Source organism: Pecten maximus, chromosome 2 (genome assembly GCF_902652985.1).
Source record: "Pecten maximus chromosome 2, xPecMax1.1, whole genome shotgun sequence".
Lineage (NCBI taxonomy): Eukaryota > Metazoa > Mollusca > Bivalvia > Pectinida > Pectinidae > Pecten > Pecten maximus.
Window position 1 is genome coordinate 53,446,585 of NC_047016.1, and position 27,733 is coordinate 53,474,317.

Consider the following 27,733-nt stretch of genomic DNA (forward strand, 5'->3'; position numbering starts at 1 on the left):
TGTAGATACACAAACAAACAATGTAGGTAATGTAGATACACAGACAAACAATGTAGGTAATCTAGATACATAGACAAACAATGTAGGCAATGTAGATACACAAACAAACAATGTAGGTAATGTAGAATACGTAGACAAACAATGTAGGTAATCTAGATATATAGACAAACACTGTAGGTAATGTAGATATATAGACAAATAATGTAGGTAATGTAGATATATAGACAAACCTTGAAGGTAATGTAGATACAAAGACAAACAATGCATGTAATGTAGATGCATAGACAAACAATGTAGGTAATGTAGATACATAGACAAACATTGGAGGTAATGTAGATACACAAACAAACAATGTATGTAATGTAGAATACGTCAACAAACAATGTAGGTAATGTAGAATACGTAGACAAACAATGTAGGTAATATAGATACATAGACAAACATTGTAGGTAATGTAGATACATAGACAAACATTGTAGGTAATATAGATACATAGACAAACAATGTAGGTAATATAGATACACAGACAAACAATGTAGGTAATGTAGACACAGACAAACAATGTAGGTAATGTAGATACACAGACAAACAATGTACGTAATGTAGATACATAGACAAACATTGTATATAATGTAGATACATAGACAAACATTGTATGTAATGTAGATACAAAGACAAACATTGTAGGTAATGTAGATACATAGACAAACAATGTAGGTAATGTAGATACATAGACAAACAATGTAGGTAATGTAGATACAAAGACAAACAATGTAGGTAATGTAGATACATAGACAAACAATGTAGGTAATGTAGACAGAGACAAACATTGTAGGTAATGTAGATACATAGACAAACATTGTAGGTAATGTAGACAGAGACAAACATTGTAGGTAATGTAGATACACAGACAAACAATGTAGGTAATATAGATACATAGACAAACAATGTAGGTAATGTAGACACAGACAAACAATGTAGGTAATGTAGATACATAGACAAACATTGTATGTAATGTAGATACACAGACAAACATTGTAGGTAATGTAGATACACAGACAAACAATGTAGGTAATGTAGACACAGACAAACATTGTAGGTGATGTAGATACACAGACAAACATTGTAGGTAATGTAGATAGATAGACAAACAATGTAGGTAATGTAGATACACAGACAAACAATGTAGTTAATGTAGATACACAGACAAACAATGTAGGTAATGAAGATACACAGACAAACATTGTAGGTAATGAAGATACACAAACAAAAATGTAGGTAATGTAGATACATAGACAAACAATTGATGTAATGTAGATACATAGACAAATAATGTAGGTAATGTAAAAACATGTACCTGGGCAAACGATATAGGTAATGAAGATACATATACATAGATAAGATTATTGAAAAGTTAATGGATACGATAATAATTTCGATTCCAATTTAACTGCTTATGATTAAAAAACTAACAAAGTCATTTGCTACATTGTCTGAAATAAAAAAAATATGATTCCCTCAACAATCATACATGTAGAAATGTTACACATGATGATTCTGATCCTCGTCCACTGACGGAGTATCGTTATACGTCATCATAAGGATCCTCGTCCACTGACTGAGTATCGTTACACATGATCATAAGGATCCTCGTCCACTGACTGAGTATCGTTACACGTGATCATAAGGATCCTCGTCCACTGATTGAGTATCGTTACACGTGATCATAAGGATCCTCGTCCACTGACTGAGTATCGTTACACGTGATCATAAGGATCCTCGTCCACTGACTGAGTATCGTTACACGTGATCATAAGGATCCTCGTCCACTGACGGAGTATCGTTACACGTGATCATAAGGATCCTCGTCCACTGACTGAGTATCGTTATACATGATCGTTGAGATCCTCGTCCACTGACGGAGTATCGTTACACGTGATCATAAGGATCCTCGTCCACTGACTGAGTATCGTTATACATGATCATTCGGATCCTCGTCCACTGACTGAGTATCGTTATACATGATCATAAGGATCCTCGTCCACTGACGGAGTATTGTTATACATGATCATACGTATCCTCGTCCACTGACGGAGTATTGTTATACATGATCATAAGGATCCTCGTCCACTGACTGAGTATCGTTACACATGATCATAAGGATCCTCGTCCACTGACTGAGTATCGTTATACATGATCATAAGGATCCTCGTCCACTGACGGAGTATTGTTATACATGATCATTCGGATCCTCGTCCACTGACTGAGTATCGTTACACATGATCATAAGGATCCTCGTCCACTGACTGAGTATCGTTATACATGATCATTCGGATCCTCGTCCACTGACGGAGTATTGTTATACATGATCATAAGGATCCTCGTCCACTGACGGAGTATTGTTATACATGATCATACGTATCCTCGTCCACTGACGGAGTATTGTTATACATGATCATAAGGATCCTCGTCCACTGACGGAGTATTGTTATACATGATCATACGTATCCTCGTCCACTGACGGAGTATCGTTATACATGATCGTTGGGATCCTCGTCCACTGACTGAGTATCGTTATACATGATCATTCGGATCCTCGTCCACTAACGGAGTATCGTTACACATGATCATAAGGATCCTCGTCCACTGACTGAGTATCGTTATACATGATCATTCGGATCCTCGTCCACTGACTGAGTATCGTTACACATGATAATAACGATCCTCGTCCACTGACGGAGTATTGTTATACATGATGATAAGGATCCTCGTCCAATGACGGAGTATCGTTATACATGATCATTCGGATCCTCGTCCACTGACTGAGTATCGTTACACATGATCATTCGGATCCTCGTCCACTGACTGAGTATCGTTATACATGATCATAAGGATCCTCATCCACTGACGAAGTATCGTTATACATGATCGTTGGGATCCTCGTCTACTGACGGAGTATCGTTACACGTGATCATAAGGATCCTCGTCCACTGACGGAGTAGTTTTCCCTTTTGAGTTAAGATCATATAAATTTTCATCTTGATTTTCTCGTGTAAACTTTGCGTGGTCGTACACATCGTCGATACTTTCGATACATTTGCCCTTAGCATTACATGTATCATACACATTGTTTGCATCGTCTGTGGGTTTCCCCAGTCCTGCACTGATGCCTTTTGTATGATCATACATGTCAGAGTCGCAATATTCATCGCCTTTGACTTTTCCGTTAAAAACATCATATTCTGAAATCTTCGAACCTGCATTTTTATTTTGAATGATTTGTGCATGATCATATGTACCTTCTACATCTACTTTGATGTTTTTATTAAACACATCATAACCTCCATTGCCTGCAGATCGCATGTCCGTATGGCCATATGTAGTACCATTTCCTTGACCTTTAACCTTTGGTTGCATAACGTCATACGCGTCACCAATGTCTTGTTGCCTAGAAACGTCCTCTGTAACCTGATCATCAGGCAGCGGTAGCATTGTCTGAGAATAAATGTGATCCTCATCATCGCTAGCATCAATACATAACTCCATAGCATCATACACCCCTTCAGCCGAACCACTTGAAGCGGTTTCTGCGTATGCATATGCGTCATTCACGTGTCCATCGTCAGTCACCTTTTCGTTAGCAATATCGCAGCTATACTTCACTGTCTTTAGTCCTGATGTTTCTCCGCGTCCTTGTGGTAAGTTATCTGCAGCTGTAGTAAAGTTGGTTTCGTGTTCTGATTCGTCTGTTGACGAGTCTGATTGATTGTTTTCTTCAGGAGGATCAGATCTTCTAATAATTTCATTTAACATCACTGGTCGTTGTTTCTTTTTATGTTTTTTCTTTTTTGCCGATCTGAGAAAAAAACATAGTGTTCAGTTAAACGTTAGTAGTACCGATTATCAGGTACACGCATTGTGACTATCCTTGTAAGCGTATGGTTTAAAGCAATATCTAACATAAATTCTCCTTTTTGGGGCCCGCCCTTCACCAGGGGCCATACCCGACTCGTTTATGTAAATTATTCTTGCCGTCCCTTATGCTATTTCAATCCACATTTGGTTGTTATTCATTAAGGCATTAAGCAGGGATAGCGTTTTAACGCACAATTTCAGCTAAGCTCCCCCTTTGGAGCCTCACTCCTCTATTCCCAGAGATCGTATCAGCCTCATTTATATATTTTATGAAGACACCCCCTTATGATGTTTCACACAATTTGGTTGTAATCATCTGATCAGTTTAGGAGGAGTAGGGTTTTAAAGCAAAATCCCAGCAACGTTCCAAATTTGGGGCCCCACCAATCGGGCCCTATTGGTCAGAGTAGCCTTATTTATATAGAATATGTTTTCCCCCATCAAATGCTACATGTATTTTACCTTAAATTTGGTTGTAATCCACAGATCGGTTTATGAGGAGTAGGGTTTAAAAGCAAAATTTCACCAAAAATCTCCTTTTGGGGCCCTGTTTCTCTGGTCCTAGGGATCGGACCAGCTTCATTTACATTAGATATGATTGTCCTTCCCCAGTGATGTTTCACACCAAATTTGGTAATAATCCACTTTGGGGTTAAGAGAAGTAGAATTTTGAAAAAAAAAGTCAAACAGCGCACGACGACGGACGGAGCACGATGGCTAAAGTCATACTGACGACCAGATGGCCTTATAATAATGGATAATTTTATTACAAAAAAACTGAATAACTAATAATCATTATTAATGCAGCGTATTGAGAAAAAGGTCGACATTATAAATATTCGTCGGCAAAGAATATTCCCATGATATTAGATATTGTTTGTAATAAACTTAAACAGTATGGTTATCTTCTGATATATTGAACTATTTAAGCAATTTAGTTCCTCTCTCTTTCCCTCTGGTGGCAATATAACACAAAAATGACTGTAACATCATAAATGTACATTGTACCTTTTACATAGTCTGTTTACCACGAAAGCTGTGACCACAACCAGTACGATGCATCCCACGGCGATTCCTGCGGCAACTGTTACAGAAATACCTTATTAGATAGGAAATATATATTGACACACGGCATATCAATTAAAATGTAACATCATATCCTCGTAAACACTTTCAAAACCATACCAAGACATACACGTGAACAAATCTAATTTCTTCACTTGTTTGAAATACTCACTTTACACATTAAAATACCCATACCCTTATATATATATAATTAAAAATACATAATGCCCTTGTGATGGATATACATAGTAATAATACTAAAAAACACAAACCAGAAATTCACACTAGCGCTTTCACATGCTTTCATTACACCTGAAGAGCTTGCCCTCAAAGCATTTGAAAACGCTAGTGTAAATTTCTGGTTTGTCCGACCAGAAATAGAATTCTTCCATTTGACCACAAAAATTAAGATAAACTCATCTAAGCTGAAGCATCAATAGTTGTATTGGTTTCAAAAGCTACTCGTCATCAATTTGAAAAAGATCCCAGTAATGGTCATCAGTAAACGGGCCCTAGAATTACGCGATAAAACGTTTATATACTGACGGATTTTGCAAATAAATCTGTTCTGGAAGGCGACAAAATGAAGTACATTAGGAGGTCCTCCTTAATATACAATGAGTCAACATTACCACGGGATATATTAATAATGCAGCAGTAACACCTGCATATTAGTGAAATGAAAATATTGAAGAAAATGAAAAAAAAAAAATCCTGTTTTTAGAAATATTTTGCATACCACAAACATCATAACCAGCGAAATTACCCCCTATGACTTTTGTATCCTCTCGCGAGCTTTTACGAGGTTTCCGTAAGGTAACTTTTTCTTGTTGTCTGGTTGTAGTTACAACCGTAGAGAGCTTGGTAGTCGAGTCTGAAAAAGACGAAATGGGATAATTAAATAGAGAAATGCAGTAATATTAACGAGAAAGGTGATTAAAAGTATTTTGACGAATACAGGGTCCATGACAATTTCCGGTTATTATAACGCTTTTGTCAGAGCATCGCACCTTTTGAATGTTTCCTCACCAGTTCGTGTTTAGTTTCCATTTTCTCCCACAACTGCCAAGCCTATTGATTTCGAAGAATGGATTTGACATTTGTTTTCAATTCATAATTTCATAAAGAATGTCCAGTGGAGTGCTTGTTTCCCTTCCAAGCATCAAAGCGTTAGGCCACGTGCTCTGTAGAGCGGTACGCCATTATTACGTCCCAGTCAGTCTGATGGTTAATCACAAAGGCGCGCGCTCAGCATGGTCACAAGCGTCCCGTTCTACCATGCCCTCTAATTTGGGATGATAGGGAGTGGTATGTGTTGTGTTAATTGATAGTAATAAGCACATCTCATTGAACAAAACACCTTACAATTGGGATCCTTGATCGGTTTAGATGGCGTAAGGTACACCAAACCTAGCTAGGGGTATTCGGTCGCAATTGAATAATAAAAAACATAGTAAATACTGCATTTGACAATACACGGATGATTTCTTAATTTACCGTACAGTACAAGTACTGATAACGCATGTTATATACATTTTAGGGGCCTAAAGTTGCATTCAGCGTGGTGTATTTCAATGTAAAAAACTGAATCAACGCTAAGATATCCCATATATATTAATGTTTTTTCCTGTCATAAATGTAATGCAATGATCACACTTACAACAAATTAACCTAAAGTTGTCTGTTGATCGAAGTGTGATATATTTACTGGACCGATCGTTGCGAGCTTTCAATGGAGTTTGCCGAAAAAATCTTACTTTATGTACATGGCCAATGACATCGCAGCGCGAAATTATATAGTTTCTTCATGACTGACAGCGCGAAAATATCCACACCGCAAACAGTTTGGAGGCTGACTAAGCGAAAATTTCAACGCGCGAAAATATTCACTTTTACAGTAATACCTCCTCTACGAGAATCTTGGCCACCGTCTGTGCTTCCATGTTTGGCATGTCTCTCTGACCACTTGGGATATGTGTCGGTTACCCTGCTGGTTACTTGAGAGCTCACAGGGAATATCTATTGCTACCCGATCCATAAAGAAACCGGACTCAACCCTCTGTGAGACTCGCTTTGTTTTACTTGGACTCTGTCGTTTACTGTACTGAGGACATCATATCACGTATTGTTTCACATCTGTCTGAATTTCCGGTCTATAAAAACTTTTTTTGGCCGAAAGTCTTTTTATCCCCAAGTGTCCAGAACTCCGATTGTCATGACTTGTAGCTAAATGAGGATTTTTCCGACACAACACATCAGCATACAGTGATACAAATTGTGCCCATAATTTTTTCAGAGTTATGCTCCGGTAACCAATTTCCTGGTTTTCCGAACCCATTTGAACAATACTGATATATCACCATCATTATTAGCTTGATGTTTAAAATAGTAATAGTAATATTAAACTGATAGTCGACGAAATGTTTTAAAAATAGCCGACGTAATGTTTTATTAATAGTCGACGTAACGTTTTACTGATAACCGACGTAATTTTCTACTGATAGCCGACGTAATGTTTAACTGATAGCCGACGTAATGTTTTATCAAAGACGACGTAATGTTTTACTGATAGCCGACGTAATGTTTTATAAAAGCCGACGTAATGTTTTATAAAAGCCGACGTAATGTTTTACTGGTAGCCGACGTGATGCTTTACTGATAGCCGACGTAATGTTTTACCGGTGGCCGACGTAACATTTTATCAAAGTCGACGTAATGTTTTACTGATAGCCGACGTACTGTTTTACTGATAGCCGACGTAACGTTTTTCTGATAGCCGACGTAATGTTTAACTGATGGCCGACGTAACGTTTTATTGATAGCCGACGTTATGTTTCGATGATAACCGACGTAACGTTTTACTGATAGCCGACGTAATGTTTTACTGGTAGCCGACGTAACGTTTTATCAAAGTCAACGTAATGTTTTATTAATAGTCGACGTAACGTTTTACTGATAGCCGACGTAATGTTTTAATGATAGCCGACGTAACGTTTTACTGATAGCCGACGTAATGTTTTACTGGTAGCCGACGTAACGTTTTATAAAAGTCAACGTAATGTTTTACTGATAGCCGACGTAATGTTTTACTGATAGCCGACGTAACGTTTTACTGATAGCCGACGTGATGTTTTACTGATAGCCGACGTAATGTTTTACTGATTGCCGACGTAATGTTTTATTAATAGTCGACGTAACGTTTTACTGATAGCCGACGTAATGTTTTAATGATAGCCGACGTAATGTTTTACTGATAGCCGACGTAATGTTTTATAAAAGCCGACGTAATGTGTTATAAAAGCCGACGTAATGTTTTATAAAAGCCGACGTAATGTTTTACTGGTAGCCGACGTAATGCTTTACTGATAGCCGACGTAATGTTTTACCGGTGGCCGACGTAACGTTTTATAAAAGTCGACGTAATGTTTTACTGATAGCCGACGTAATGTTTAACTGATGGCCGACGTAACGTTTTACTGATAGCCGACGTTATGTTTCGCTGATAGCCGACGTAACGTTTTACTGATAGCGGACGTAATGTTTTACTGGTAGCCGACGTAACGTTTTATAAAAGTCAACGTAATGTTTTACTGATAGCCGACGTAATGTTTTACTGATAGCCGACGTAATGTTTTACTGATAGCCGACGTAATGTTTTACTAATAGCAGAAATAATTTTAACTGATACTCGACACGTTGTTTAATTGATGACCAACGTGATGTTTTATTCATAGCCAATGTGATATGTTTATAAAATGTGATCTCGTCTCACCTGTCTTCGGTGCCGTGACTGTTTCTGTTGTTGGTATTTCATCGACAGATTCTGTGTAAACAAGTCAAAGATTGACGCTGTTAACTGATCCCATTAGGAGTAAGACAAAACGATCAATTTATCAACATATTGTTCAGCTACTTATTAATCTGTATATTTTAGTACACACTACTATTAAAAGTATTCCTGATAAAAAATATAATTATATTCATTTTATTTCCCATTGACGACAATTTCGTAGTGTGTATGTTAAACATGATTTATTTCAGAGTCCAAATTTTGATTTTATTTTGCGATTTCCATTTTATAATTTCACATATGTCTGAATTTCCGGTCAATGAAAACTGTGTCGAATTTTGGCCGGAAGTCTTTTTTATCCCCAAGTGTCCAGAACTCCGATTGTCATGACTTGTTGCTAAATGAGGATTTTTCAGACACAACACATCAGCATACATTGATACAAATTGTGCCCATAATTTTTTTAAAGTTATGCTCTGGTCAACTGGTACGGGGACTTCTGTCCTTTCCCCACCCATTTGGACACTACTGATATATCACCATCATTATTAGCTTGATGTTTAACTGATAGCCGACGTAATATTTTAAAAATAGCCGACGTAATGTTTTATTGATGGTCGACGTAATGTTTTACTGATAGCCGACGTAATGTTTTACTGATAGTCGACGTAACGTTTTACTGATAGCCGACATAATGTTTCACTGATAGCCGACGTAATGTTTTACTGATGGTCGACGTAATGTTCTACTGATAGCCGACGTAATGTTTTATTAATAGCCGACGTAATGTTTAACTGATAGCCGACGTAATGTTTTATAAAAGACGACGTAATGTTTTACTGGTAGCCAACGTAATGTTTTATAAAAGCCGACGTAATGTTTTATAAAAGCCGACGTAATGTTTTATCAAAGCCGACGTAATGTTTTACTGGTAGCCGACGTGATGCTTTACTGATAGCCGACGTAATGTTTTACCGGTGGCCGACGTAACATTTTATCAAAGTCGACGTAATGTTTTACTGATAGCCGACGTACTGTTTTACTGATAGCCGACGTAACGTTTTTCTGATAGCCGACGTAATGTTTAACTGATGGCCGACGTAATGTTTTATTGATAGCCGACGTTATACAATTATTGCCCTCGTTCCGGGTTGACATGAATATTTGACCTCCCGAGAGGTGTCATGTCACCCGAGGGCGTAGCCCGAGGGTGACATGACACCTCAAGGGTGGGCAAATATTCATGTCAACCCGAAACAAGGGCAGTAATTGTTTTATTATACCGAAAAAAACATAAGTGAATCAATTTTGGTATCAATAAGTTTATTTATTACTAGACTATCAACAGTTTTTAAGAAAATTTATTTCATTAATTCATCAACTATTCAACAAATGCTCAATTGTAATCAACCTATAGCCATAGGATTCTAACCTGACCACTGATGTCTATACTCATTTTGTTCAATATGTATTTCTTCAAACCATATTTTAGACTGTTCAACGAAGATCGTTTAAGAGGTACCCCATCGTCTTTCTGGGCCCCGGCATAAAATTCTCCCAGTCGAACGTTCAATGTATGGACGTCGAAGTTTTCAAAATCTTTTGGTCTACCTGTTGCAGATAGGAAATATATAAAGGAATCCACGGCCCCATTGATGACCCTTTTGGTGTTTTTAGAATCCTTTTCTTGCAATAATTTCGCCATTTCCTCCACTGTTGGCAGACGATAGCGTCCGCCGGCAGCCATTGTTATTATCGAGCAGAATACTCGGAACTCCTCTGATTCGACTACTTTTGAAGACGTTACGGAAGAGAGTTCCGAGTTGGGGCTCACGAGAGGGTGATATAACGATTTTGGAGGGCTCACGAGAGGGTGACATTATGATATTCAGAGGGTGACATGATGTTTCGAAAGCGACAGCAAGTAAATAATGAATTATTTGGAAATTTGTGATTGACATAACGAATGTTTTTAATCACGTGACATGGTTTTCACTAATCAGAAGCTGTGATACAAGTCTGAGGTATAATAATATGTTTCGATGATAACCGACGTAACGTTTTACTGATAGCCGACGTAATGTTTTACTGGTAGCCGACGTAACGTTTTATGAAAGTCAACGTAATGTTTTACTGATAGCCGACGTAATGTTTTACTGATAGCCGACGTAACGTTTTACTGATAGCCAACGTGATGTTTTACTGATAGTCGACAAAACGTTTTACTGATAGCCGACATAATCTTTCACTGATAGCCGACGTAATGTTTTACTGATGGCCGACGTAATGTTTTATTAATAGTCGACGTAACGTTTTACTAATAGCCGACGTAACGTTTTACTGATAGCCGACGTGATGTTTTACTGATAGTCGACGTAACGTTTTACTGATAGCCGACATAATCTTTCACTGATAGCCGACGTAATGTTTTACTGATGGCCGACGTAATGTTTTATTAATAGTCGACGTAACGTTTTACTAATAGCCGACGTAACGTTTTACTGATAGCCGACATAATGTTTTACTGATAGCCCACGTAATGTTTTATAAAAGCCGACATAATGTGTTATAAAAGCCGACGTAATGTTTTACTGGTAGTCGACGTAATGTTTTACTGATAGCCGACGTATTGTTTTACTGATAGCCCACATAACGTTTTTCTGATAGCCGACGTAATGTTTAACTGATGGCCGACGTAATGTTTTATTAATAGTCGACGTAATGTTTTACTGATAGCCGACGTATTGTTTTACTGATAGCCCACATAACGTTTTTCTGATAGCCGACGTAATGTTTTACTGATGGCCGACGTAATGTTTTATTAATAGTCGACGTAACGTTTTACTAATAGCCGACGTAACGTTTTACTGATAGCCGACATAATGTTTTACTGATAGCCGACGTAATGTTTTATAAAAGCCGACATAATGTGTTATAAAAGCCGACGTAATGTTTTACTGATAGCCGACGTAATGCTTTACTGATAGCCGACGTAATGTTTTACTGGTAGCCGACGTAACGTTTTATAAAAGTCACGGTAATGTTTTACTGATAGCCGACGTAATGTTTTACTGGTAGCCGACGTAACGTTTTATAAAAGTCACGGTAATGTTTTACTGATAGCCGACGTAACGTTTTACTGATAGCCGACGTGATGTTTTACTGATAGCCGACATAATCTTTCACTGATAGCCGACGTAATGTTTTACTGATGGCCGACGTAATGTTTTATTAATAGTCGACGTAACGTTTTACTAATAGCCGACGTAACGTTTTACTGATAGCCGACATAATGTTTTACTGATAGTCCACGTAATGTTTTATAAAAGCCGACATAATGTGTTATAAAAGCCGACGTAATGTTTTACTGGTAGTCGACGTAATGTTTTACTGATAGCCGACGTATTGTTTTACTGATAGCCCACATAACGTTTTTCTGATAGCCGACGTAATGTTTAACTGATGGCCGACGTAATGTTTTATTAATAGTCGACGTAATGTTTTACTGATAGCCGACGTATTGTTTTACTGATAGCCCACATAACGTTTTTCTGATAGCCGACGTAATGTTTTACTGATGGCCGACGTAATGTTTTATTAATAGTCGACGTAACGTTTTACTAATAGCCGACGTAACGTTTTACTGATAGCCGACATAATGTTTTTCTGATAGCCGACGTAATGTTTTATAAAAGCCGACATAATGTGTTATAAAAGCCGACGTAATGTTTTACTGGTAGCCGACGTAATGCTTTACTGATAGCCGACGTATTGTTTTACTGATAGCCGACATAATGTTTTACTGATAGCCGACGTAATGTTTTATAAAAGCCGACATAATGTGTTATAAAAGCCGACGTAATGTTTTACTGATAGCCGACGTAATGCTTTACTGATAGCCGACGTAATGTTTTACTGGTAGCCGACGTAACGTTTTATAAAAGTCAACGTAATGTTTTACTGATAGCCGACGTAATGATTTACTGATAGCCGACGTAATGTTTTACTAATAGCAGAAATAATTTTAACTGATACTCGACACGTTGTTTAATTGATGATCAACGTGATGTTTTATTCATAGCCAATGTGATATGTTTATAAAATGTGATCTCTTCTCACCTGTCTTCGGTGCCGTGACTGTTTCTGTTGTTGGTATTTCATCGACAGATTCTGTGTAAACAAGTCAAAGATTGACGCTGTTAACTGAACCCATTAGGAGTAAGACAAAACGATCAATTTATCAACATATTGTTCAGCTACTTATTAATCTGTATATTTTAGTACACACTACTATTAAAAGTATTCCTGATAAAAAATATAATTATATTCATTTTATTTCCCATTGACGACAATTTCGTAGTGTGTATGTTAAACATGATTTATTTCAGAGTCCAAATTTTGATTTTATTTTGCGATTTCCATTTTATAATTTCACATATGTCTGAATTTCCGGTCAATGAAAACTGTGTCGAATTTTGGCCGGAAGTCTTTTTTATCCGCAAGTGTCAGAACTCCGATTGTCATGACTTGTTGCTAAATGAGGATTTTTCAGACATAACACATCAGCATACATTGATACAAATTGTGCCCATAATTTTTTTTAAAGTTATGCTCTGGTCAACTGGTACGGGGACTTCTGTCCTTTCCTCACCCATTTGGACACTACTGATATATCACCATCATTATTAGCTTGATGTTTAACTGATAGCCGACGTAATATTTTAAAAATAGCCGACGTAATGTTTTATTGATGGTCGACGTAATGTTTTACTGATAGCCGACGTAATGTTTTACTGATAGTCGACGTAACGTTTTACTGATAGCCGACATAATATTTCACTGATAGCCGACGTAATGGTTTACTGATGGCCGACGTAATGTTTTATTAATAGTCGACGTAACGTTTTACTGATAGCCGACGTAACGTTTTACTGATAGCCGACATAATGTTTTACTGATAGCCAACGTAATGTTTTATAAAAGCCGATGTAATGTGTTATAAAAGCCGACGTAATGTTTTATAAAAGCCGACGTAATGTTTTACTGGTAGCCGACGTAATGCTTTACTGATAGCCGACGTAATGCTTTACTGGTAGCCGACGTAACGTTTTACTGATAGCCGACGTAATGTTTTACTGATAGCCGACGTAATGTTTTACTGATAGCCGACGTAATGTTTTACTGATAGCCGACGTAATGTTTTACTGATAGCCGACGTAATGTTTTACTGATAGCAGAAATAATTTTAACTGATACTCGACACGTTGTTTAATTTATGATCAACGTGATGTTTTAATCATGGCCAATGTGATATGTTTATAAAATGTGATCTCCTCTTACCTGTCTCCGGTGCCGTGACTGTTTCTATTGTTGGTATTTCATCGACAGATTCTGTGTAAACAAGTCAAAGATTGACGCTGTTAACTGATCCCATTAGGAGTAAGACAAAACGATCAATTTATCAACATATTGTTCAGCTACTTATTAGTCTGTATATTTTAGTACACACTACTATTAAAAGTATTCCTGATAAAAAATATAATTATATTCATTTTATTTCCCATTGACGACAATTTCGTAGTGTGAATATGTTAAACATGAATTATTTCAGAGTCCAAATTCTGATTTTATTTTGCGATTTCCATTTTATAATTCTTGATACTACACGACGTTTATCTCTATGACAGACTGCCTAATGCAGGCCTTCAAGATAACAATAGTCTTATAGTTCCTGATATATTTTATCAAAAGCTGCAAATTTGTTTGATTCAAAGCTGATCATATTTTAAACAAATATGATTTAAGGATTTCTTTACGCATTGTTCAAGTTTACAATTAAACTAATAGTAATGAGTACAGAAAAAAAAAGAGAAACAAATATTTAAGGAAAACATATTTTGTGTCATAAATCTTCTTACCTTTTCGACAGATATATCGTCGCTTTTCCGTACAATTTCTTCTAACACGGGTGTAATTCTCCATACTATAGCATTGCATCAGGCTTCCGTTGTTCGAGTAAATACCTAGCGGGGAGAAGGTTATAGGCGTACACATCATTATGAACAGACCTGATTAAAGCAAAAAAAATGATGAAACGTTATTGATATTTCAATTTTTAAACAATTTTAAAACTTCGTCATCTTAAAATAACTTAATCTTTTGGCTGTCCACACTGTAGCGTAACTAGGATACTATGGCATAACAGTCGTTAATCAGTTAGACTGTTTATATGTAAGACCACACGAAAGGTTCGTGTGAAAAGCAAATCCAGTGATGTTTTACAAGCATATTAATATCTATAGTACTACAATTATACAGAAGTAGTTTGATAAACTATTAGTATTGATCATGGCTATCCATAGGAATGGCTTTGACATGTAGTTTGTTAAGCTTTCTGGAAAAATCGACCAAACATACTTGAAATACAAATTTCAGGAGAACACAGTAGGCTCATGCGGATCACATATTTTACACAAAACAACCATGCTGTTATGCTCCCAAGTATTTAATAACACCATAATAGTGATTTAAAGGCTTGTAAGTACCACTGGATAAGCTATAAACATGAACCTTACAATTCCAATCTCTCATTGAAATGTCTTAATTATTTTCTGACATCGGTTCTGCAGCAATCGTAAGTGGAGGCATCTTTTATAAAAAAAAAAGAAATCCATTTCAGCTGACTTTACATCAATACGAACGAACGGTCTTCAATTTACATGAACCTAAGAATATTTAAGCTGTATATATTTTGATATATTCTTTTTCTTCTCGATCTTTTTCAGTGAAAGTTGTTACCGCCATCGCTGACGTCGATCCGCTGTCTGACGTAACCACTCCATATGGTTTGGTTGGTATGAGCCTTCTCCAACAGTTTCGCTCTGGTTGTGTTGTCCATCCCAGGGACATAGCCATGCCTACACAGATCAATTGCTTTGTCCCTTGTACCATTATGCATGATTAATGTCATTTCATCTGCCTCAGATGTCTCGTTATCTGTTGAACAACAAAACCTAAAGTTTGTGAGAAATACAGAATATCACACAAATAGCTATTTGTGTCTGGTGATTGTAATTCCACTCATACTACATCTATAATAGGTCAGACACTGTAACAGTCATTTAGTGATGATGAGTTATATTGCGTCATGCACTGTTGTGTTAACAGACATAAACTGATCTGTAGACAAGTTGAGAATGTGATTTCTTACAATCAGAAACTGCGGTAGTTTTGTCTTCATTTTCACCATGCTGTGGTTAATGATATTCGAAATTTTAAATTTTGAAAGTTTGATCTCTTGTCATAAATTTTGGTGTTTAAGCTAGTGACCACATAATTACACCCCATGAAACATTCAGTTTATTTGTAATAACAAAAGACACAGCAACACATATATATCGTCAGCCGTAAACTCTATAATGTTTCACCATCACAATGAAATGACAACAAGTGGAGCGTGTATGTTCGGTTGTGATACGTACATGTGATACAAGCTGTTGAAGTGATTCCCGAATCACAAGGAGTCGTCATTAGAATCACTGTGTTGTTTGTATCCAGCTTAAACACACGACACAAGTCTTCTGTACAGTCTGTAAAGGGAACGACACATGAATTAAAATACACGTACAGCTAAGGTGTAGTAGATCAAAAATCACACAGATAGATCGGACAATTGATCCTAGGAACTCGATATTCCTATAATAGTCAATAACAGCAATTAAGTGGAGTTATTTCCCTTTAGACGGCCAAACGAGTATTTAACATAGTGAATGTACATGTATGGATTGCCATCATGTTTTAACATCTTTTATGGTTAAATCAATTCTTATTGATTACTGACAGTTTTTTTTTTGTTTTTTTAGGGGGTTGGTGTTGTTTGTTTGTGTGTGTGTTTTTTTTTTTCTTTTTTTTACATACAATACATGCTAACGTTAAACTTTTTGAATACAACAGGTTTTAGAGTTGACAAAGTTAATCCGTTTGTAAATAGGAACGATAATGGGAAATACATGGACCAGTTCAGTCTGCAATAGAACTACCAGGATATAAGCATTTCCATTAACCTTTAATTAAAAAAAAAACAACAACAACAACAACAACAGCATCAGTACAACACGGGAAATAATTCCAGTCTGGCAATATGAACAACATAACGACTAGAATTTATTTATGTAGAATGATACTCTCACATACAGATATAAATCGATATTGTACTTTTAATCAAGATCACCTGACAAGAAATAGGAAATTATGTGAATTTACAAAGACAGAATTCTGTTACTCTCTGCCCAATATGTTAACTTCTGTGAGGCCAAAGCATTATGTCGTGGTGAGAATTATGATTATATCCAAAGATCATTTAATATTTTGATAGCAGCAAAGCCATTGCTTGATTAGAACTGCTTTAAGGCTTAGATAGCAAATATGGTCCGTTAGAAAGGATACAAGCATATGATAGTTTTATATGGGAAAGTGAATCGATTTATACTAATCAATATAGCAATGATTGATTATCAAAGAAGACAGCCACAAGGCTAGCGAATTTCATGCCCGAGATAACTAGGAGTTATTTCCCTTTGATCTTAGTACCGGTACTAGGAGTTATCTCCCTGAGATCTAAGTACCGGTACTAGGAGTTATCTCCCTTTGATCTAAGTACCGGTACTAGGAGTTATCTCCCTGAGATATAAGTACCGGTACTAGGAGTGATCCCCCTTTGATCTTTGTAGCGGTTCTAGGACTGATCTCCCTCAGATCTTCGCACTGGTATTAATTCCTACATGTTGGCCTCTCATTGATATCGACCGTGAATAGCGCACCAAGACATTTCAATGATTAATTGTACATGAACGATATGTATTTACCCCCAACACACTTTGTTAAGTTTTAGTAAAGCTTAATTAGTTAAAGCGCTTTGGAAGCCATGGATAAAATGTATCAGCAATGCTTTTATCTGTCCTTTAGCAGTAGATGGGCCGTTAAACGATACGATATCAAAACAAAACCCCAGAATATACAGACATATATATATACATTTGTTTATTGTCTACGATACTTATTACAGTTGTATTATTTCACAGGGTTAATTATTTAATGGTTTTACCAGTACAGACTAGTCTAATAATGTATTATTTCACGAGGTTGATATTCCATGATTGTCCCAGGCAGACCTTGTTCAAGAATGTAAACTTTCACGTGGTTATATTTCACGGTTCTTCCAGTCAGTCCTACCTATAGCTCGTGGGTGTTCAGTTTCACGGAGATAATATTTCTCGTTTGCTGTCATGCCTAGTTCAAGGGTGTTAAGTTTCACGGAGATAATATTTCACGTTTGCTGTCATGCCTAGTTCAAGGGCGTTAAGTTCCACGGAGATAATATTTCACGGTTGCTGTCATGCCTAGTTCAAGGGTGTTAAGTTTCACGGAGATAATATTTCACGGTTGTTGTCATGCCTAGTTCAATGGCGTTAAGTTCCACGGAGATAATATTTCACGGTTGCTGTTGTCATGCCTAGTTCAAGGGTGTTAAGTTTCACGGAGATAATATTTCACGGTTGCTGTCATGCCTAGTTCAAGGGTGTTAAGTTTCACGGAGATAATATTTCACGGTTGTTGTCATGCCTAGTTCAAGGGTATTAAGTTTCATGGAGATAATATTTCACGGTTGCTGTTGTCATGCCTAGTTCAAGGGTGTTAAGTTTCACGGAGATACTATTTCATGGTTGTTGTTGTCATGCTTAGTTCAAGGGTATTAAGTTTCACGGAGACAATAGTTCACGGTTGTTGCTGTCATGCCTAGTTCGTGAATTTTAAATGCCATGCTAACGTGCCTTAAATACAACATGTAGTTAAAACCTCTATACATTTGTGTGTATATAGCAAAATAATTAAATTTCCTTCTAACTAGACAGTATATATCCCAGCACCTTTTCAGTGATGATTAATTAATAACAAAAGTCTATACTCACCGACACTTGTATAATCTAAAGCAATAAGACAACATGCGGATGAATACACAAACCTGTTGGCAGACACGTATATGAAACGTTCAGGAGTTTGGTTGTCCCTCGACAGGGGTCACCTTTGAAATAGTCATTTGATGCAGTTACTGTACAAGTTCTTTTGTCGTTACACGATTTCTGCATAATTGCAGTGGACTCTGTTTTTATGCAATTAGTGTTTGACGGTAACACATGATTTTTTGGACAGGAATCAAAGAGCTCAGTTAAGCCGTAGTTTGCGTATGTTATATTGATAACTGTACGAGGTGGACAAGAAAGGGTCCCGTGTTTATTTTCACATATTATCTTCAGTCGTCCATCATGTCGTTCAAATCCTGTGAGAAAAGATGCAGTATAACGCCTGTTGTTGATATTAGTATGATGACATTACTAACTTTACATATTCGAATCGTACAACTGAAATGATCTTAACCAAATCTATCAAAACGCACTAAATACACATATGATAATATCCACACCGTCCTGTGATACATTGTAGCACGTGCTTACACAGTGTACGTCCTTCTGTAAAGTCAGCAAATCTAGAGCGAATAAGGCAATTCTAAATATAAGCATTGTATAATCTGAAATGGAAAGATTTATCAGTAACATTAAAAAAATCAACATTTACTTGACAATTTATAATGTTATGGTGACGTATGAACACACAGGTAACTGACGCAGTGATACGATCGAACGTCTTATCGAATAACATTCTGTGATAAATTATCAAAACGTCGCTCAGCTGGTAATTTCCCTTTGTGATACCACGAAAATATAGCTTTATTATGTGGGAGAAAGCAAACAAGTTTTATAAATAGGGTTTTGTGTATGTATGTGTGAGTATGTAAAGGAGTATTTGCATTTTATGTACTATGCATTGACAAAAAACCCGAATAAAAATATCATTATTTGTATTTATATATTTCATTTAACAATTTTTTTTTTTTCTATTTTTTGTTTGTTTTGTTTTTGTTTCCGTTTTTTTTTTTTTTTGCTTCTTTTTTTTTTCTTTTCTTTTTCTTTTCTTTTCCGAAATATAATGGATCATTTAGATTCTTTTTATGCGCTTTGATCGAACTTATATTGAAATTAGTATTATAGTATTTGCGTTACCCTTGCTCTCCACAACAATGATGTTTATCAACATGTACCACTTGATTCGATATCACAGGACTTGTTCCCATTCTTATGACATCTGTGACGGATGCCGACTACATATGGTAAGATACAAGTTGATACAGACCAAATAAATGGTGGTATGGTTACATTTGTAACTCAAGTATAAACATTATATTCCCTCGTGCGATATTAAGTCACATGTGTTAAATTTAGTCGATATACCTGTTGTTTTCGACCTTCTATTAAATTTGAATAATGGTTGAAACACTAATTCCACGGAAGTGGATGTGTCGTCTGCGCAGCAAGCTAGGATATTAACTTAAACAAGCAATCACTTCCTGTAAGAAAGCAATGCATCAAGTTTGCGTTTGATTGGTCCAAGGGATCTCAAGTTATCGCAAACAATCTTATTTTCGATTTATAGTAACAATGACATTTGACCTTTGAGCCTGAAAAGCAATCTTAGTAAGCACTTTTGGTAAGGATTGGCTTAGGGAAACTCGAGTTATAGCATGGAAACGTATTTTCTATTTATAGTACATGTGTAACAGTGATCTTAACCTTTGACCTTCAGGCATGGAAAACAATTAAGGAAACACTATACAAAGTTTGAGTTTGATTGGCCCAAGTGAACTTGAGTTTTTGCATGGAAATCAATGTCTATTAATATTAACAGTGACTTTTACATTTGACCTTTGAACCTGAAAACAATCTAAGCAAGCACTTTTGGTAAGGAAGCACTGCATGAAGTTTGAGCCTGATTAGCCATACTCGAGTTATCACAATGAAACCAACTTTATGTTAATAGTAACAGTGACCTTGACCTTTGAAACATGGAAAGCAACCACAAGCAATCACTTTCTGTAAGGAAGCACTATATGAAGGTTGAGTTTGATTGACCAAAGGGTACTCAAGTTATCGCATGGAAACCATTGTGCAGACGACGCCGCCGCCGACGAAAGCGCCGACAACATCGCCGACCCCGACATAGTGATACATATAAGTCGGCCTTTACCCGACACATAAACAATGGACATGATATAAGACGGAGAGTTATTAGTCACTATTACTTACCGGATGTTCTATAAAGCGAGACCACGTGATCATTCGTCCCGCCACACCTCGTGCCTTTCTCTGGTCCCTCCCCACACGTACGGTTACAATGAGAGTCGTGTGTCCGATTCAGCTTGGACCCGGTGATGTTGTCGATACATTTACAAACATCCGTGTCCTGGAAAAGTATGGGATACAACTCACTTCATATCACATGAGGTTTCTATTTCGCATTATATGATTTATACTGGCAAGTACAATTTATTACTTTGATTTGCATCAAATTAAACGTCAAACTTGGGAACCAATACTATATCAACATCCCAAACAAATAATATGATATATATTTGATCACTGTGCTCATTTTGTTAACTTAAAGATCAGTTATGATACAAACGACGGTCTCTCTCCGTCTAGACACAGAAACTAAATATATAGTATCGCAATATATCCAGTTTAGTTGTTACGTTGGCAGACGAAGCGAGTACATGTGTAGATGTTGGGTATATTGACAGACGAGACGAGTATCTGTGTATATATTGGGTGCATTGACAGACGAGGAGAGTACCTGTGTATATATTGGGTGTACTGACAGACGAGACGAGTATCTGTGAAATATTGGGTGTATTGACAGACGAGGAGAGTACCTGTGTATATATTGGGTGTATTGACAGGTGAGGCGAGTACCCGTTATATATTGGGTGTATTGACAGGCGAGGCGAGTACTTGTGTATATATTGGGTGTATTGACAGACGAGGCGAGTACCTGTGGTTATATATTGGGTGTATTGACAGGTGAGGCGAGTACCTGTGTATATATTGGGTGTATTGACAGACGAAGCGAGTAAGCGGGTAAATTGACCGCTGCTTTATATATATATAGAGAGAGGTTCCCCAACGAATTGAGATTGTTTATCATTTTTATCCAACTCGAGTAAGTTAATTTTCTAATTTTGAAAAGACACGAGCTTTAGCGAGAATAAAAATGATAAACAATCGTCACGAGTAGGGGAACTTGTTTATCCCATAACTTCTTTACTTACAACTGAAAGCATGTCAAGTTCAAATTCTCCCAACGTAGCAACTAAATTCCGTGAACCAAATCACTACGGGGCAAAATATAGGTCGTTATGAACGAAAGCTTATCATCTATTTTAGATGCACGACTCTTCTGTACTATATTTGTAAATTATATTATTTTACAAAGCGAAATAAAGGTTTGAAAGTCCTTGTATCTGTGTAATTTATTAATAGGTAACTTGTTTAAATAATTCCGCTCAAAAATTCGAAGACGACACCGTCATGTCACTGCTGAACATTAGACTAATCATTGTCAGATTCAATTATCGGTCCTTTCTTGGATACCGTAGGTATGCAATTACTGGTTATTGTGATGTTAAATGTTCATTCTGAGATTTATTCATTCAAGACATCGTGCATTTCAACAAATGTTTCGGAAACCGAGCTGGATCGTTTGTCAGTGTGTTTACACGAAATCTCGTCAGTTTACTGACATGAGACAAATGTTCCAGGATGATTTTTTTTAATTTTTGTGTTTGGGATAAATATATTCGTAATAAAGGTAAGTGGAATGATAAGAAAACTTGTGTTTATTCGTTGATGTTTTTTTCTGTTCCGTACCGAATGACACCCGACTAAAAGGGAAGCTGCCTAACAGTTACGTTAGATGGTGCGACCGTTTCATTCAAATGACTACGATTTAGAGACAGCGATTCAAACATTTTGTATTACATTTGTTCATTCTTTTTTAAAATTCATTCATTCAAGGGGGGGGGGGGGGGGGGGGGGGGGGGGTAAGTTTTAATTCGCTACTTGTAGGCCTACAATCGATGCAATATCTCGCTTCCGTCGTCTATTTCAAATATCATCAAATTATATATTTTGTACGACTCAAACCCCAGATTAATCGACATTTCCATGAGGACATCCCTTTTATCCAGTTTAATATGCTAATGTTGAGCACCAAAGACAGACGGCAAAACAAAGAGAAGATAAGTGAGAGTATGAGAGTAGTAAAAATAGTCCGTGGTCAAAGGCCAGAGGTTAGCCAATCAGATTCGTTGGAGGTCACAAATGCCCAATCGGAGGCTTAGAAAGTGGTTACACACTGCGGTGTGTAAACAAAAACAATAACACACTGCTACGAATTTTATCCCGTGCCATATCAGTTGTGAAACAAGCGTGGTTATGGGATAAATATATATAACATACGGACATTTAAAACTGATTTTGCTGGGCGCATTTTATGTCACTTTTTTTTTGTAACTTGAGTGTTTTTGCGTATTCCGGTATTATCATTACATCGCACGTCTTTATTGTGTTTGATACTATAATACAACACATTTAACTGCGTCCTGAAGAGGTTTGTCATGCTCCGCCTCTAAACAGTTGTAGGGCTTATCTGGCCGATCTGTCCCGTTGATGTTTGTTTTTGTTTTCGTGGGATATGCAAAGTAATTATAAGCTATCCCACTTGTGGTAAGGAGTATCTGCCCGTACGTGTACACGATTTGAAGTAACTAGTTTATTTGTCGCTGCGACCATATAATACAAGCGATTTGAGAAAACAACAGCAAACAATGACGGGTATTTCAAAGAAACCCCGTAACTGATAGTGTATTGTACATCAAGATAAGTGAACATTGTCACACACTCTACAAACGTAGAAAAGAAGAAAGACTTAGATATAGCAAATATAATCCATTATACCCTAATTTCCACCGTGTACACCCTCACACATGGGTATGTGGCTTTGTGTGACACGGGGAGTCGACATTGAAGAGGCAAAGTGAGAGACAAGGCAGGCAAAATTACCTATATCTTATTATTAACATGTATATCGTACTTAAATGATGTGCACGAGTTGACTGGGAAATGTTTCAGTGACTTCACAATCTAAAGTGTTCAGTACAAATTCCTGCTGAATGTGTAAACACTCGTGGACAGTGTTGATAGCTATGCTGAATTCGCTCTGCATGCGAGGATTTTCTTCTCAAATATATCTGTTTTACGTGCTTATAGAATATGATTCCAGCACCGTAGGAAGAAATAAATACTTGTTTACATATTTGAAGTTATAATTTCATGTGAATGTCGCTTTAAAGCTCTAAAGGTTTAATTTCGATTCTGTTTTGGGCTGCCAGTTGGCGGTGCCCGTTATATAACAATATGATATCCGTGACCAAATAGCCAAACCAATAATAAACAAGTACTTATTGTAATGGGAAACCAGAAGTCTCCCAAACGCCACCGCAGTCGTACCATTCTGTTCGGCATCCCTCAATATCCCTATATACCAAATTTCATTAAAATCAAACAACATCTCGACCAATCAGAAACCTACATGTACGTATGGCAACGAAACCCATTAAGTTGATTTTGCAGTCCCCCTGATACCTCTACAAACCAAATTTTCTTCAAAATCAGACAATATGTAAATTTCGACCAATCAGAGGCCAGGAAATGGCGCCCATTTTCTTAAAAAGTGAAAGTGAGGTTACGAGAGTGAACGGTGTCCCATGATGTACCTACATAACAAAAAAAGGGAAGAAGAATCAATATGTACCCCACTTTGTTTGGGGGACTTAGATATAATATTGCATGCATGTTGTTTTTGTTATCTCTCTTGCAACAACGTTATAAAATGCTGTCTGACAAGCGTGCTCTTTGCTGTTGTTTTCTTGATTATCGTAAGGCCTTCCTTCCTCCATCTATGTGTTTTTTTATTAGTTTGTCCCTCAATGTAGAATCTAAACTGAATGTTTTTTGGTGTTCAGGTATCCTCTGTTCTTAATAATAAGTATAATTGTGTTATGACGAAATATGTTATTGTAATCACATAATCGTTAATTGCCGTTGTCAAGTTAGACATCAATTATTGTCCCCTGGTTTTCACTCATATCAGTTTCTAGGTTTACCAACATTATAGCCGTCTATTCCCTGACTACACTATTGTATACTCCACCCACTCATCCATTCCATATTGCCGCTCAGAAATGTCATAACATTTGTAACCTTACTGTAATATTTATTTTCAATATGATGTATTTTTATAGATGTAGATCTACTGTATGTGTAAAGTAATTATATTAATGCTGTCCATCTTTTGTTAATTTGTATTATATGTTAAAGATTGTAAATTATATAATATAATCATCTAGTATGCTAATGAGCGGTAAGGCTTAAACTGAATCAACATTGAAACATGAAATATTGAAACCTCTAAAGTGAAATACTTTCGTGTGTATGGGGCATAAACTGTTAAGTGAAGAAATCGTTTTTGTGTGTTTGAGGTATTACCTGTATAGTGAAATACTTGCTTTTGTATGTATGGGGTTGAACCTGTAATGTGAAATACTCGCTTTTGTATGTATGGGGCTGAACCTATAATGTGAAGTACTCGTTTTTGTATGTATGGAGCATTGAACCTGTAATGCGAAGTACTCGCTTTTGTATGTATGGAGTATTACCTGTATAGTGAAATACTCGCTTTTGTATGTATGGGGTTGAACCTGTAATGTGAAGTACTCGCTTTTGTATGTAAGGAGTATTACCTGCAAAATGAAGTACTCGCTTCCATTTGATTGGCAGTACAGTTGACATCTCCCTACTTTGGGTGAAGTGACAGTCGTCCCTTGAATGTCTGACAAATCACCTCTATGGCAGCCTATAGTTATAAACAATAATTAAATGACAATATTTAGTCTATGTTTTAGTTTTAGAAAATACACGGGATGGAAAAGATCATTTTATGATAAAATGCACTGCCATCTCTCAGGTCCAATACACTTTGCATGAAATATTTTGAGATACAGGCAATGTCATTATAAAGTATATTGTTTTGCTCGTCTGTCAAGTTAAAATATGGTTATGATGTCAAAGTATTTCTATAGTACATAGGTTATTGATAATCACACATTCTCAGGATGTAACATTTCTGAATATTTCTTTTGAAAAAAATAATTTTATTTTTTTTCAGACGAGATAATTAAAAGATTTAGATGTTATGTCACATCTTAACAAAAGTGTTTCTGTCTTATTGCAAAATACTATAGAAAAGTCCCTCCATTGACCCAAATACATAACGTCATACAGATGCATTATCTTCATGAAAATTTGCAATGGACACCGATAGATGAATGATTTTCAAGGGATTGCAAAGAGTTATGATTCCAGATTTGCTTATACATTCTTAAAGTCAAATGAGAGTGTATAGTTTATTTATTCATTTGTAGAAACATGAAATATTTGGTGCGTGCACTTTGTACTGGATTATACATCAGTATTTTCTGATTTTGCCATGAAAAATTCTGCTCCATTATTATTTTCGGTGAATAAATAAGGCATATTTCTATACTATATGTATGCACCTGAACTGTCAAACTTCCATTCATTCCACTTGTCAATCAATGATATCTCACCTTGATAAGCTACCCAGTCCGTCAGGAATGTGTATTCGCCCGTCCATACGTTACTGATATTAGCGTCACTTAACAATTCATCAATCTGCGCATCATTCTCTTCACTTCCGGTTAGGATACTGCCGTTTTCCGCGCATGCGTCTCTGGCCTCAGACCAGCTTATCTCTTCGGATGATAAAGTGAAATGTGGACTTCCTGCAATCAATTTGTTGACGTCAAAAAGGAAATATTTTCGTTACTATTACATAGAAGTAAATCAATATTCCACCGAGAAAATATGTTTACATATTAAAATACGTCTCAGGTAGACACCGCGTGTTGATAACTGCGTGATAAATGTGTGTATTGTCAATGTTAATGGGTAATGGATATATATATATCTAAGTGCAGCATTCTTTTTCAATATATAAATATTACCAACTAATACCATCTATCAAACGTTTAATTGTAATATTAACATTCACGTATTCTAAACCTTGTCATTGTAATAAACACGTGCTTTATTTAGACTGCTCATCCCCTTATTTATTCGCTCAAATGTGTCTTTAAATCAAATTTATTTGTGTATTATATGGTGGGTCTTTGTCACCGATCCATCAAAAACGGATGTAAAATGTCATGGACGGTCTAATGCACATTTTAAATGTGAATATCATTATAGCTACAAACCAGGTCAAACAATGAGTGGAATAGCATTTTATCTGAAGCCTACTAATGCATCAATGTCACATGCTAGCTTTCCTACTGATATTTATTAATTAATGTGTAACGTAAGAATTAATTACGGATGGTAATAAAAATGAGAAATGAATTATAGATAAATAAATAGATAAATATATAAATGTAGGTTGAAGTAAAATCGGTAGATATCGGCGGAAAGCGACATTTTGAAACATATTCAAATGCACATCTCTCTATCCCTCGAAACGTCACGTGTTTGTCTGTAAGAATTTTGTTTTGTAGATAGTAAACACACCCAGTGTTAACTGAAGTGAGACACTTCCATTGTAGAGATGTGTTCACAGACAGACAGATATCTGTAGAACGCGTCATTTTCACAGACACAATTTAACTTATAACATCATATACGTAAGTAATATTTATAAACAATTTACCTCTCACAGAGATCGCCATACAGACGGCAACCATCAGAAAGTAGCAGGGAGCCATCTTGAGTCAGGCGCGTGTGTTTGTCGAATAAAGTTACATACTGTGAAAATATCGCTAACCAGGAAGTAACTTTATTTGTTAAAAGCTGTCACTTTAAATGAAATCCGGCACTTTACGCCCTTCCGCAAAACGAATACTGTATAAGGATGGGTTTTTAAGTTTCAAAACTCTGACAG

At 36.5% G+C, this 27,733-nt stretch overlaps 1 protein-coding gene across 7 annotated transcripts; it reads right to left on the reverse strand.

Annotated features, from left to right (window-relative positions):
• Positions 1–592: 592 nt before the first annotated feature.
• Positions 593–27,631, reverse strand: LOC117322495. Of its 7 annotated transcripts, none has more exons than XM_033877437.1 (14): positions 27,503–27,631; positions 26,388–26,582; positions 25,521–25,633; positions 20,968–21,124; positions 18,792–19,106; positions 16,252–16,359; positions 15,569–15,766; positions 14,689–14,793; positions 14,111–14,161; positions 12,890–12,940; positions 8,753–8,803; positions 5,747–5,854; positions 4,924–4,999; positions 593–3,856 (listed from the first exon to the last, which is right to left on the reverse strand). In XM_033877437.1, the coding sequence occupies exons 1-14, from the start codon at positions 27,555–27,557 to the stop codon at positions 2,962–2,964; spliced, it is 2,478 nt and encodes an 825-aa protein (XP_033733328.1). In that variant the 5' UTR covers positions 27,558–27,631; the 3' UTR covers positions 593–2,961. The 7 variants fall into 7 exon arrangements, with proteins under 7 accessions (XP_033733328.1, XP_033733329.1, XP_033733330.1 ...); XM_033877444.1 differs by lacking the exon at positions 18,792–19,106 and adding an exon at positions 18,739–18,753 and having other exon boundaries at positions 594–3,856; XM_033877438.1 differs by lacking the exon at positions 14,111–14,161.
• Positions 27,632–27,733: the final 102 nt, after the last annotated feature.